At 32.7% G+C, this 14685-nt stretch overlaps 2 protein-coding genes and 1 long non-coding RNA gene across 3 annotated transcripts; 1 reads left to right on the top strand and 2 right to left on the bottom strand.

Annotated features, from left to right (window-relative positions):
* Positions 1–1869: 1869 nt before the first annotated feature.
* Positions 1870–4353, bottom strand: LOC103839371. Its single transcript, XR_627341.3, has 2 exons — positions 3030–4353; positions 1870–2960 (listed from the first exon to the last, which is right to left on the bottom strand). It is a non-coding gene; the product is annotated as an uncharacterized LOC103839371 (long non-coding RNA).
* A 2430-nt stretch (positions 4354–6783) lies between these two features.
* Positions 6784–8536, top strand: LOC103839671. Its single transcript, XM_033278342.1, has 3 exons — positions 6784–6809; positions 6906–7198; positions 7684–8536. The coding sequence occupies exons 1-3, from the start codon at positions 6784–6786 to the stop codon at positions 8079–8081; spliced, it is 717 nt and encodes a 238-aa protein (XP_033134233.1). The 3' UTR covers positions 8082–8536.
* Positions 7386–14470, bottom strand: LOC117128319. Its single transcript, XM_033280497.1, has 2 exons — positions 9810–14470; positions 7386–9722 (listed from the first exon to the last, which is right to left on the bottom strand). The coding sequence occupies exon 1, from the start codon at positions 12115–12117 to the stop codon at positions 9823–9825; it is 2295 nt and encodes a 764-aa protein (XP_033136388.1). The 5' UTR covers positions 12118–14470; the 3' UTR covers positions 7386–9722; positions 9810–9822.
* Between the last annotated feature and the right edge of the window lie 215 nt (positions 14471–14685).

Below are 14685 nucleotides of genomic sequence, written 5' to 3'. Positions count from 1 at the left end.
ATTTTGATACACTAAATTTGATTTGCCAAAGATGTGGGAAAATGTTTTTCTTTTAAACTAGGGTAAACCCGCCCTACGGGCGGGCGAATAAATAAACTAACAATATAAGTGTATTTTAAAAACTAGTATTAACTTTCATAAATTTTCACAACAATTTTAACTACTTATTTCAATATTCATTTTAGAAATTTTATGATTGTGTATTTATTTTGTAACGCTTTCTCCGTATGATTAGAAGGTATGTTGTCTTGATTAAGTGCCTATATATTTGGTTTTACTAAATGTAGGAGTGTCAAGTGTGCGTGTGATGTGTTGCGTGTGATGTAATGTTTGTTTGCTGTCGTCCAAAGTTAGAAACAAAGTAACAAACTATTGGTTATGGAAATAGATATATCCGAGAGTATGAGGAGCGTGTGTTGCGTTCATTGTAGGCTGAAGGTAAAATAGTTTGTTTTATTTATTAGGAAAGTAGAAACACATATCAGAGAGTAGGGGTGGGCACTTTACCCGAAATCCGAAGTGGCACCCGAACCCGATCCAAAAAACCCAAACCAAAATCCGAACCGAAATAGCAAAATATCCGAACGGGTATTAAATTAGGAGAGATTGGATATCCGAACCCGAACGGGTAATATCCGAACCCGAATGGATATCCGAAGATAACCGAACATATGTATAATTAACCTTATATTTTTAATTTACATCTTTCATTTTATATAAAATATTTATATTGATACTACACATACTTTAAATTCATATGATATACATACAATTACGTAGAAGATGATTTGCTATGCACTTAAAATACATGTCAAACTTTTTATTTCAACAATTAACAAAAAATTACATCCAAAATTTAAAAACAATAACCAAATTAATGTCTTTTTAGTTTGAAAATGTTATGTCCAAATCTATTAACCATTCAATCTATTAAAAATACAAAAAATAGTTAAGTGAAAGTTATATATTTAAATACAAGAAATTTGAAAAATGAAAATTTTAATTTTTTTTTTTCAAAATCTAAATATCCGAACCCGATCCGAAATAACCGAAACCGAACTAAAAATACCCGAACCCGACCCGAAGTACAGAAATACCCGAACGGGTTCTACACCTCTATACCGAAATACCCGAAAATCCGAAATACCCGATCCGAACCCGAACGGGTATCCGAACGCCCACCCCTATCAGAGAGTATGAGTAACATATTCTGCTTAAATTATCAAAACAAATTTTATCATTTGTTTGTAATAATAGCATGTGTCACGTTGCTCAGGTGGTTTTATAGTTTGTCAAGTAACATTTAATCATGTTGATTCTAACTCCATGAAGTGATTTCTTAATGCATTATTAGTAAAAAGTTTTATTTGGTTTTGTTTTGTTTTGTTTTCATCCAAGAGTTCCCAATAGTGTTTGACCAACCTCAGACTCTCCTATGCATAACACTATTATATTGTATAGATAAACTTCATTGTTATACAAACTTTCGGCTGATATACAGAGATGAGGTAGCACCATATCCAAGCTAAAATAAGCTGTCCAAAACCTAGTCCTCGCTAGAAAGACCATCCTGCATCACATGGCTTCTAGCAAATGTTCTTCCCCAAACCACAGAGCTCCACATCTAAACCCATGTTTTGTTTCAGAAAGTTTTCTTTGAAAACAACTAAAAATCTGTGTTCAACAAAATCAGAATTTAATATAGGCAAAGGAAGATAAACTCAACGCAATCTTTAAGTTTATATGGATATAAACCTTCATGCTTCATGAGACATAAAAAGCACATGTGTGTATCAAAGAAAGTTTCTTTTATCGTCAGTGATCTTTTATTTCTATTAAATTTAGTGATCATTTCTGTAGACATCATCATGATCCTCATATGTATCATATAAATGAGGAAGATTATCATGACCAGACAAACTTTTCAATATCATCACTTCTCTCCTCACATCTTCAGTGGCAATAGCCATTGTCATATACACAACAAATTACAAACAAATTAACAGATCTCATAACTACTACAGAACCAGAAGGCATCAAATCAAAAAGCACTAACTTTTGCTTTGTGAAAAACTTAAAAAAAACAAACTCGTACTTGCTAGAGAAACTCTTAGAGAATCAAAGATCTTATCCAAACCTACTTTGCCTCCTTCTGATTTGATACATTCAGGGATCACCGCAGAGTTCGGCTTCACGGAGCCGTGTCATCTCACGATGATGCGTTTAGCCGAAGACGGAAGAGGAAACGGCCGTATGAAGATTCTCTTTGGCGTTCCCATTAATAGCCGAAGATCTCGCCGTAGTCTTCTTGGAGAAGAAGGAATGAGATGGAATGGGACTGTAAAACGGGAGAAACAATACTTTTTCCACTCATCGTTCGTTACAGAGTGATCTGTTTACGGGAAAAAAGTGACCTAATTTTCTGGTTGCGAGTCTGAGATCGTTGAAGGTAAAGTCCTTAACGTTCGCTTTGCTAAGTATCTCTCTTTCTCCCTTATGAGCTGCCGATGATGATGATGATTGAACGCTAAAGATGGAGGTTGTAGAGACCACTGCTCTTATCTGCAGAAACACACACAAAGAGTTTACTAAAGTCAAAACTGAGGACAATTAATAATTGAAAAAGGTGGAGACATTAGATCAGGTGAAGACTCTCACAAAGTTCATTCCTTTTCTCATAACCATGATTGATAAACTGTTAAAAGATCATATTTGCAGAGAGACACTTAAAATTTAAATTCTCGAAAACTTTTGGAAATTCTAAAAAAAGGAACTTAAAAAGAGATGAAGAGAGCGTACCCTCAATACGAAAGATAACGCAAGAATCCATTAATATAGATCGGAAGTAAACAAAGAATAAAAGCTTAAAGGGAGAAGCTTTCCGGCATCTGAAGAACTCCTTCGGTGGTGCTGTTTTGCTCGACCTTCAAGTCAGCAAGGAGGAGTGGGAGTTTGCCATTCTGATATTTGGATTAATATGAGTGCGAGGAAATGAAATGATATGATGAAATTTATGGATACAAACTCACCTCTTTATAGATGCAAAGTCAGAGAACGGAAGATAGTGAAGGATGCATTGAATGAAGAATCATGGAAGAAGGAGTTAAGAAGGCTGTTAATGACACCGATTGAATGGAGCCCGTAACGGTTCCAATTTCCCTTTGCCGGCGTGAAGAAAGCCAGACGAATCGACGCGAACGGCAGCTCGCACCAGAGATTGGATGTGAATATTCATCTCCCATAACTCTTTCGAAACTTCGTGGTCGCTGAAAGAAATCAGAAACTGAAGAACATCATGAACCCTAAAAATCGATTATAGAAGATGAAGACGTTTCGAGCACACTTAGTTATTTTCGTGATGGGTTTTATAAATTAAAACACAGATACAAAACATAAAACAGGAGTCCAACCAAAGTTAATGAAACGATGAGTTTCATATACGGGACACGTGTTGCATAGGTATAAACAGACTTATCTAGGTGGCATCCTATGTGGAGGAAGGAGAAGAGAGTAAACTGTGTTTTATAGTAATAGATGTATCAACTAGATCTTGACATAACAACCGCGCGGGTTTTTGTTTTCATTTATTTTATATAAATATTTTGTTTTCAATTCTAAATTGGTATATATTATAATATATGTGTCTATCAATTTTTAAAACATAATAAGTTTACGGTATATTTTTTCATTGAATAGATTATTTTAAACTTTCACATGCATTTGTATTTTCTTCTCTCTCTATATATATATATATATATATATATATATACTAGGGTCGGTCCGCCCTACGGACGGGATATACCTTACTTGTTATCTAAGTTATTATTTGTTATATAATTTTGTGGTTTGTGTTTTAATTTCACGTCTGTAAGAGGTGCGTATAAGATATACTATTTTATTAATTTAAGTTGTTGGTTAGTTTGTAAGTAATTTGTGTTTTAACTCTTTTTTTCTATGACATCACCATAATTTAGTTGTTATGTCATTTTCAGACTCATCGAAAGAGACACAAAGAAAGTGGTGGTGATGAGCGTGACGGTTCCAGGTAGACTAAATTTAGTTGACTTGTCAAGATCCAAAACCCAGCCCATGATTCTACAGATTAAATGAAACACAGAGTATCAGTGGCCTGGACAGATGTCTACACCACATGACTCGACTTTGTGACTTCGATGCTGAAGTGACGCAACACGAGGGAGGCAAACATTATATATATATATATATATATTTGGATTATTATTTTATTATTAAAATCGTAACTTTATATATAAAGATTAGTAAAAAGTTATTTTCTTGTCATATTCAAAGATATTGTAACATTTCACAAATTTAGAAAGTTTTTTAAAAATTAAATTTTTCGCTTTATAAATTTATATTATCGAGTAAATAATTAAGTATTTAGTTATTATTTAATTTTTAAAATAAACTATATAGTTTAAATTTTTTTTCAGTGGTTTATGGTAGTAAAAATTAATTATTGTTAGATAATATGTTTTTTGTTATTTAAAATTTTTTTTATAATTTTAAAAAGTAACATCGACAAATATTTAAATATTTAACATATGGAGGTATATTATTACAATATTAAATTATATCTTTTTAATTTATAACTTTCTATAAGTCCAATGGATCATCTACTCTTTAAATCTAATTATTGATAGCCCAATAAAAATTTCTGGTAGACCCAAAATTTAAATGATAAAATTATTGATTAAATGTAACATGATTTTATAAGAATATGTCCATTAGGTCCATTTTTAAAAAAAAATCATACATGAATCAAGATTGTGACTTCTGTTTTAATATATACTAGATTTTGATCCGCACGCCCGTGCAGATGTATTTTTTAAAAAAATATGATGCTATTTGCTTTTTATGTCACTATTTAGGGTTGGGCAAAAACTCGAATTCGAAGAATCGAACCGATCCCAATCCGAATAAGTAGTACTAAATCCGAACCGGAATTGATTAAATATCCGAATTATTCAAAATTTTGGTATTTGAAGAACTGAAACCTAATCTGATCCGAACTGAATTATTTTGGGTATCCAAAATAGATTTGTATACTTAAATATATTAATTATTTTTAGATTTAATATATATATATATAAAAACATTCAGAATATATATGATACTTTTAAGTTCGCATAAATGCTTGAAAATATATACAAATAATCAAACGTAAATATCTTAATTAGTTAAAAAATACTCAAAACTCCAAAAATACTAAATAATGATTAATTCTCTATCCAATATTTAAACCAAACCTATTTAAATTGGTTATCCAAATCCGAACCAAATCCTCAAAGATCTGAACTGAACACGAAATCCCAAAAAGACCCGCAAACGAACCTGAACACCCACTCCTAATCACTATTATTATATATATCATATATGTGTCATCATAGGTTACAAAATATGTGTTATCATATAATTAATCATATTTTATACGTACAATCAAATAAGTTATCTTATAATTAATAATATTTTATACGTACAATCATATAAATAATCACATATATTATATTTTAAAATTTAATGTGAAATATAAAAACCATAATTTAAGTTGGTGTTTGAAATTGAGCTTTGTATTGTATTTTTATTATATATATTGAAAACATTTTTATAATAGTTATTGAAAAATATGTTAGTAAAAATGAAATTTTGAATATATGTATATTTTTGAATGAATGTTTGATATAAATCAATTTTAAATTATTATTTTGATTTAAATATATATATCAAGTAACATAGACCCATTACTTTTTAATATAATAATGAACTTCCAAATTTTTAGTAGCATAAGCCCATTATTTTTTTCCTAACTTACTGCTATTCATGTTTCCAAACAGTACTATTTTTCAACTACTATTCATATTGCCAAATAATCTCAAAGTATAATTCAACTTTAATAATATAGAAGATGAATGATGGGAAATCAAGAAACTAACCTGCTTATTAATAATTTAATTTGATTTGAAATGTAATGTTTATAAGAAAAAGCGATTCTATTTCTATATGTAATGATTTTAAATCAAATAATTTTAAGAAATATTAGTGAGCCTATCAGCAGTCGATCATGACAACAGTTTTTTTATTTTAAATTATCTAATTTCCCTAGAGAATAAATGGTTAGTCTAATATTTGTTTAAAATTATTTTAAAACTGCCACGTAAACTATAAGAAGACGTTAGGTGTTGACACCTTAGCAAGTTCTTATTGTAATTAATATAAAACTGAGGTTATAATTTAAGATATCATCGAATAATATATATGGGATGTGTTTTACCAAAAAGACAGTAATGAAAATTTATATTTACCATAAAATTTAATACTCCCTCCGTTCCTAAAAGATCTATATTCTAATTTTTTTTACACATTTTAATAAAACACATTAAATTTGCATAATTTTTTGTGTTTATTTTCTTTCTACAATTTTAGGCCAATGAAAAATCAATTAGTGCAATTAAAATTTTTGAAATTTGCAATTAGTTAATAAAATATGCATTGAAAATATAAAAAATAAATCTTTTAAAAACAAACTTTTTCTCTAGAATATGTATCTTTAAGGTAACAACAATAAATATAAGTTATACGTTTAAATGAACCTATTTAATATTGGGAAAATTGCCAAAAGAGAACAAGAAATCAACATAGTTGTCCCTATAGTATAAATCCAACCTAAAGTAGTCCCTATAGTATAATGTTTTCCATAATACCAAAAGTAACCTTTAATTAATCTTATTAAACATAATTAATTTGGTTTTTTATAAAAAAATAAAGATGATTCGGTTTAATAAAGTTACCGGGTTAGAAAAAAAATCAGAAGAAAAGGGGTCAAAAGCTTGATTTCCCTAACCCTAACATCGTTGGTCTCTCCGCCTCTCTCTTTCACGGAGATAAAGATGGCGATTTTGTCTTCTCCGTTGTGCTCCCTCCGGTGAAATCAACGACGGAACCCACCGAAGCTTCTCTCTCCACCTCTACGTCTCTCTGCTACTCTCCGCCTCTCTCCACCTCTCTCCGCCTCTCGCCGCCTCTCCGCTTCTCGCCACCTCTCTGCTTCTCTCCGCCTCTCTCGGCGTCTTTCCTCCTCTCGCCGCCTCGTCGGTTCTCTCCACCTCTCGCCACCTCTCCGCTTATCGCCACCTCTCCGCTTCTCTCCGCCTCTCCGCCTCTCTGCCTCAATTTGCGAACGGTTTGTTTCTTTGATTTGTCTTAGTCTTTGTTTCATTATTAATTTTGTGACTTTGACTTGGATAAATATTTGTTTGCTTGTGTGGATTGACTTTTTGATTATGTGAACCGATTTTATTGAACAATGTTAGTGTTTGTGTTTGTCTTTGTGAGTGTTACGATACTGATTTCGTTGAACAATGTTATTGTTTGTGTTCGTGACTGTTACGATACTGATTTCGCTGAACAAAGTTTGTGTGTAGTTGACTCGTAATTGTCTTAGTTTGCTGATTTGTTTGCGAGATGGAGATTGACTTGTTTTAATTTGATTTATCGATCTACTGTGTTTCTAAATTTAAATTTGATTAGACAATGGTGTTTGGTTTTGATTATTATCTTGTGTTTGGCTCAGTTTCACTCTTACGCTTGTTTCGGACGTTTGCGTGTTTATGCTTTCATGTGATGTCTTTTGGTGTTAACAACCATGTGTTTTATTATCTTTTGTAGATATGGAGCTTGAGCTACCCAAACGATTGTATGCAGAGGGTTCAGAACCTCGGGTTAAGAAGATCAACAACAGTTGCCGCATGGAACTTATCAGAGATCTGAAGAAAGCTATGTGTGCCGAGTATGATGATGTGAAGAGAGATCCAGTTTTCACACATATCATGGCTATTGCCGAAATGAAAGCCAAATGTGACTGTGGCGTCTATGCAGTGAAGTTCATTGAGTGTCATGCGCTTGGATTGGAGTTGTCGTTGTTGCATGATGGTAACATTATCGAAGCTCGCCACAGGATTCTATGGGATCTTTGGGAAGCAGCTAATGATCCGGAATTGATTGATAGGATGTCAAAGTATCAATCCCCGGAGTGTCTCTCTTCGACTGTAGAGGAGATTTTGTGAGACTGCTTGGTTTCAAGTTCTAATGTAATGAACAAGATTGCTTAATCTGATGTATAACTTCTAGATTTTATTATCATTTTTAGGAACAAGACTGCTTAGTTTATTGTATAACTTCTAGTGTTTAATTATGATTTTTAGGATTGACTCTTGTAATCAAATGTACATCTTATGGTTTTGTTATTAAGAGTTTTTAGCTGAAGAATGCTAGAATTTAACACTGTTTTAAATTAGAACCTTAAGCTAAACCCTAAACATACCCTAAACGAAACACAAAACCCAGAACAAGACCACAGTCAAACCTAACCTAAACTCCTAAACATACCCTAAACGAAACAAAAACCCGGAACAAGACCACAGTCAAACCTAACCTAAACCCTAAACATACCCTAAACGAAACAAAAACCCGGAACAAGACCACAAGAACATTTAGAATAACTGTTTTACTAGATCATCCCGTAGGAGTAAATAAATCGAATCAAATGTAATACACTTAACTTGGCTTCTTGCAAACCAGACTTTTGATCCAACCCAACAATCAAACCCGACCACAACTAGATCCACAATAAACCTAAAACCCGACATATATAACACCAACTCAGCAACCAAACCCGAATTTTCCCATTTTTTTCAGATCTTCTTTTCTGTCAATCTCCTTTTTCTCTCTGAATCAGTTTCTCACACACATGAATACTTCAAGGCGACATTCATACGGGGTGCCATCTAGGTGCTGGTGCGGGAAAGGGGTTGTGATATTCTCCTCGAGAACTGATGACAATCCTTACCGACGGTTCTATAGATGTGAAATAGGGGCACAGGTTCATAGTCTTGATTTGTTTTTCGATTCATTTACCGAGCAGTTATGTTCCTTTTTTGTCTGATTCGATTTTCGATTGTGTAGGATAAACAGCATGTTTTTTCATTCCATTTTACTTCTCCTAATATGATTTTCGTTTCTATGTAGCGAAAGAAGGAAAATCATTTATTTAAGTGGGTTGATGACGCCTTGCTTGATGAGATTCGAAGGGTAGAGGCTGAGCAAGGGAGAATTGTGGAAGAGATTGAAGATCTGAAAAGTAGTATCACACAGAGAATAGAAGAAGAAGTTAGGAAGCAGAAAAATTCACTCGAATTAGGTTGCTTAGGAAGCATTCTATGGCTTTTTGGAAGATTTAGAAGCCAAGAATGAGTGAAATCAGTCTACTGGTTCTAAGTATCTTCTTGTTAGTGTGTTTTTTTCGTTTTTACCAGTCATTTGGTTCTTAGTATTGGCTTCAATAAGTGTTTTGTTGCTACAATATTTGTGTCGACTTTACCAGTCAAGTGGTTCTTATATTTTGTGCTCAGTGATCTGTTCTTACAATCCACCTTTTTTGTTGAAAAATCAGACATCAGCTATTGTCAAACAAACTTAAACTCGAACTCAAAAGCATAGCTGAACATAACTAAACAAACAGAGAGATAGAGAAGTGAAGTGAAAATAATACCAATGTATAACAATGAAACTGATAAAATAACCATATGAGAATTATCCAAAGTAGCCAAAGTTAAACAAAGTTGATTGTTTTTAGAAGAAAAAACCATACGAGACAAGGCAACACTGCACTTTCAAACACCACAACTTGCATACTTGAACATACCAACCTGTAACAGAAACATCAATACATGAAACACAATTAAATCGAGATTGAAAAACATATAAACGAACTGGCTATATAAGCTGACCCTTACCATATGTGACTGACTATATTGGTATTTTACAAGTTGCTCTGTTGTGCCCACTAATACCACATCTACTACACTTGCGAGGCTGCCTCTTTTGTGATGTTTGCGATGACCGAAGTTTATCTTCAACAGTTTCATATCTGCGTTTTCTATTCCTTCCAACTGATTTTCTTGACTCTGGTGGTAGCACATTGTCCACGACAACATCTTCTGGCATGGACCAAGCATCCTCAGGAACAGCAATAGGATTGATGCTTTCATGATAAGCTTCTCGCCAAGCTTCTGTAGTGTAAAATAAATCAGTTAATGTGTGTGGCTGTCTTCCAACATGAAACCCAGCTTTAATTGCGTGCCGACAAGGTATCTTCATCAGGTTGTACTTCCCACATGAGCAAGTACGTCTATCCAAATCAACTAAGCAGTCGATTTTATCACCTCTAACAAGCAAGCGACCATCGCTGACAGGGTAAACTGCAAATCTTTTGCCTTTCTCGGTTCTCCTTTCAATCTTTTTCTCCACATCTTCGGTAAGAGGATGATTATGCTTTGAAATCTTTTTCTTACGGTTATAAAACCACCGAGTCAGCATTTCTCTGATACTGTCCAACAAGGGAATGATTGGATACTCTCTCGGCGAACGCAAAGCAGAGTTGATGGATTCGGCTGGGTTTGTTGTCCTTATGTCATATCTATATCCAGAGAATTGACATCTTGCCCACTTTTGGACTTCAGCATCCCTTAGGTATTTTCCAATTGCCGGACTGATATTACACACATTAGCAAATATCTTTTCAAACTCAGCAACTCTATAAACCTTGGACGCCTTTGCAACCAACCCAACAAGTCCTTTCCCATGGTAATATGTTACCACATTATTCAACAAATGATGAATGCAAATACCATGTTTAGCTGTTGGATACACAGTCTCAAGCGCCTTAGCAATGGCCGCATGTCTGTCCGAAATGAAAGCCAAATGATGATCATCAGCAATGACACTATTTAGTTGTCTCATAAACCATTCCCAAGAATTTTCATTCTCTGAGTCGACTACTCCGAATGCAAGAGGATACAAATTAGAATTTCCGTCTACAGCAGTTGCAACCAATAGAACTCCTTTGTATTTGTTCTTCAGAAAAGTGCCATCAACCACAATAACCCTCCTTATGACTCTGTTAAATCCTCGTAGCGATTGCCCAAATGCAATAAACAGGTACCGAAATCTCCCATTGCTGTCAATCTCATACGATGAATGTGTTCCCGGATTAGCCTCTCTGAGCATGTGCAAGTATTTCGGTATTTTTCCATAACTTCTCTCTGGTATACCTCTAACAGCATTAACCGCATATTCACGAGCATCCCATGCTAAAGATTTCGTGATCTCACAGCCATGATCCATAAGCATAATCTGTATTATATCATTGCATTTTGGCCCTTCCTTAACCCCTTCATACCTATGCATAATCAGACTGCCTATAGTTTTGGCCGAAGCAGTCCTACCCGGTTTGGTTTTGTTTGAAGGTGCGCATGTATGTTCACCGACATACTTTTTGATAATGAAATATTCAGAATCCTTCAAACACTCTGCTCGAACACACCAATTGCATGCATTATCCTCACATCTAACGTACCAAAGTTGTCTATCCGTTTTGATAACCTCGTAGTGAAAGTTATGCTTCATTGCACATAGCTCGAAAGTCGCCTTCAGCAAAGTTTTGTTCTCAAACAATTGTCCCTTCTTAACAACATTGAGCACAGAAAACTTTGACATCTTATGTATGTCCTCTTTGGCCGAGATCATAGTATCGGCATGATAGGCATCCTCATCAACTTCGACTCTTCTAATCTTTTCTTTCTTTTTCTCGCACTGCCTCTCAACAAACACAGGAGCCGGTTCGTTCCCCCTATCAACCGAGTTTCCCTCCTCTTGAGCAGAACTTGAATCAGCTGGCGACTTGTTAAGATCAAAGTCTGGTTCATTCAGATTCTCAACTTTGGCTTTAGACGTTACACACAATCGAGTAGAAACACACTTTTGAACAAAACCAACAAAATTCTGAAGCTGTCGATCATTCGCAATGATCACAGGTGGACAAGTTGATGTATTGATCAACTCATTAGGTAGATAACTCAACTCCAAATCGGGTAAGCTATCTTCTTCCATATCAAAATCTTCCAAAACCATTCTTTTAAAAACCTCTAAGGTAGAACTTGATTCCAATAACAGTAGCCTAGCCCCTTTCTCATCAGCCGAAAAAACCCATCCCGTGGTTGCTCCAAACTCCCAAACACCACATGTTGTATAGATATGCATCATAGAACAAGTTTTTGTGAAAATCACAAGACAAACTATAGAAAAATCATGGGGAAATCATAGATTGGTGAAGAAGAACATTCAAAATCGTTTTTTTTTTTAATTTTTCACGAAGCAAATCAATGAAAACACGTTTTAGGAAGTTAGAATATTTTTAGAATATTTTTAAAACTGCAACTTCCTTAATTTTCGAAAATTCAGTTTTTTTATCCGTAGAAGGCACCTTCTACACTGTGTAGAACATAACAAAATTCCAGAATGTAATTTCTACACTATGTGGACGTTCGTGTATGTTTTAGATTTTGCATTCCTGATAACTTAGAATACTCGATAAAAGTAGAAACATGTTTCTGAATAAAAGTAGCGATCATTACAAATAGTAGAATTCGTATTCCCCATATTTAGAATTATAGTAAAAAGTAGTTTTTACGTTCTAAAACAAGTAGATGGATGTGTTCATTCTAGAATTCATTTTCTACTCACCCGTTTTGTGTAGAAACAGAATTCTACTTTTAGTAGAACGTAATTTAAAAACATTATTTATTATGTTTTTCAAACCTAAAAAAATATGTGTTTGTGTAAATGGGTGTTTTATTAGTTTTTTATATTTTTAATAATTTTTTTGATTCTTATAACTATTTATTACATTAATTTTAACATATGGAAAGGGTAAAAAGGAGAAAAAATGGAAAAAAATGGATTTATACCATAGGGACAACTATGTTGATTTCTTGTTCTCTTTTGGCAATTTTCCCTTTAATATTTAGCCTTATTCTCCAAATAAGTCTAAACCAATATATATATTTGAAATCTTTGATTGAATAATCGTTAGTTTATATATTTTTAGATATTTAAAAATCACGAACTTGATACTTCCATTGAACTTGGTTGGGGTAGAGTTATAGTAAAAGTCGTAAAATATAGACTACAAGATTCTTGATATTCACCGTTTCATTATGCAGTAAATAAATATACCCATGTTTTAACAGACCACTAAAATGGAGGTTTGCATTGATGTGGAACTCTCTGAAATGACACACATATTGGATGTAGCAAATGTTGTAAGTCTAATACAGCTGTAAATTATCTATTTTATATTGAATATATGCATATATGCTTCGAAGTATATACAGAGACAAAATAGTCTAGCTAATATCTAATTTATTAAAAGTGAAGTACATTTGGTATTTAACCCTAATTTTTCCTAAATAATTACAAGTCTATGCTACTGCATTTAAAACAAATAATTAATCTAAATACAACAATTATCTTACCTGTAGATTTTTTTTATAATAAAACATGATCCATTCCAAATCTAACTTTCTTAATTATCTTCCCTACAATCAAGCATAATTCATTTGAAATCCAAACGTGATTCTCTTTAAGTCTAATATTCCAATATAGATTACGATTTTAAAATTTTGCTATTTATTATTCTAAAAAAATTAATATTACATTTTTGTTGTCCAAAATATGTACTCCATTTATAATATAATATATATATATATGTAATTAATAATTTCAACATTTTAGATACTGTGGTATGAGTACAATATAAAATTAAGAATATATATATATGTAATTAATAATTTCAACATTTTAGATACTGTGGTATGAGTACAATATAAAATTAACAATGAAACTAATAAAGCAAAATAATTAATAAATGAATGTATTACTAATCATTTATTTGTATTAAAAAATTCACTCAAAACAGTAACAATCCAACAAAAATCTAATAATGTTTGCCAAGTTTGTACAAACAGTAATTACCAATGGTTTATAATGATTTTACAAGTTAAAAAAAACACCCGCACGGACGTACGGATCAAGCTCTAGTTGTAGTTAATCTAGCAAATGTAGTTGATGTAGCCAAATGTTCACACAAAAGAATTATTTCATTGAGTGAAAAAGAAGTAGTCAAATCTTTGAGTAAATATCTCTAGATGTTGATCTAGTTTTAATTTTTATATAAAACAAAATAAGAAGAGGTTGGACTGTCCTCCAAAACAGTAGCAGAGATTTTCAAAAGATGTAAGCATGTATGTCAAAGTAACCATCATCCAAAACAATGCAAACATAGTTACTGTAGACCAAAGTTGATCGAGCTAATATTCTAGTATCGAGTTATAATATGTCGAGTTTGTACATTTAATATTCACTAAGCTAGCCGTCACTTATTATATAGTCTAATTGATAATTTCTTTAGAGAATAGAAAGGTTGGTCTATGTTTAATGTTGGGCAAAATAAATTGTAACGCTGACACGTACGCATTTAAGCGACATAAAGTATTGACAACTCAGCAAGTTTAAAATGTAATTAATACAAAATAGTAAGTTACATCTTTTTAAATGATATTCAAATAATATATATTAGATATGATTTAATAATTTTGAAAAACAGATATTTTGCCCAAAAAGGGTTTAAAGATACTAAATGCATGACTTGAATTCAAAAATAATAAAATCTAATTTAAATACATTTCTATAAATATTATTAAATAATAAAATCTAATTTGGCTACATTTCCATAACTTAGGCAAGATATCTCTGGGTCTCCTCTACTATAAT

Source organism: Brassica rapa, chromosome A09 (assembly GCF_000309985.2).
Source record: "Brassica rapa cultivar Chiifu-401-42 chromosome A09, CAAS_Brap_v3.01, whole genome shotgun sequence".
NCBI lineage: Eukaryota > Viridiplantae > Streptophyta > Magnoliopsida > Brassicales > Brassicaceae > Brassica > Brassica rapa.
Note: the sequence above shows the minus strand (reverse complement) of the source record. Positions and strands in the feature narration are given on the sequence as shown.

Bases quoted from the DNA above. Each gene is read 5' to 3' on its own strand.
- LOC103839671 (XM_033278342.1), top strand. From the start codon at position 6,784: ATGATTCGGTTTAATAAAGTTACCGG. The intron at 6,810-6,905 runs GTTAGAAAAAAA...ACGGAGATAAAG, and splicing joins CGGTTTAATAAAGTTACCGG to ATGGCGATTTTGTCTTCTCC. The intron at 7,199-7,683 runs GTTTGTTTCTTT...TATCTTTTGTAG, and splicing joins TCTGCCTCAATTTGCGAACG to ATATGGAGCTTGAGCTACCC.
- LOC117128319 (XM_033280497.1), bottom strand. From the start codon at position 12,117: ATGATGCATATCTATACAACATGTGGTGTTTGGGAGTTTGGAGCAACC.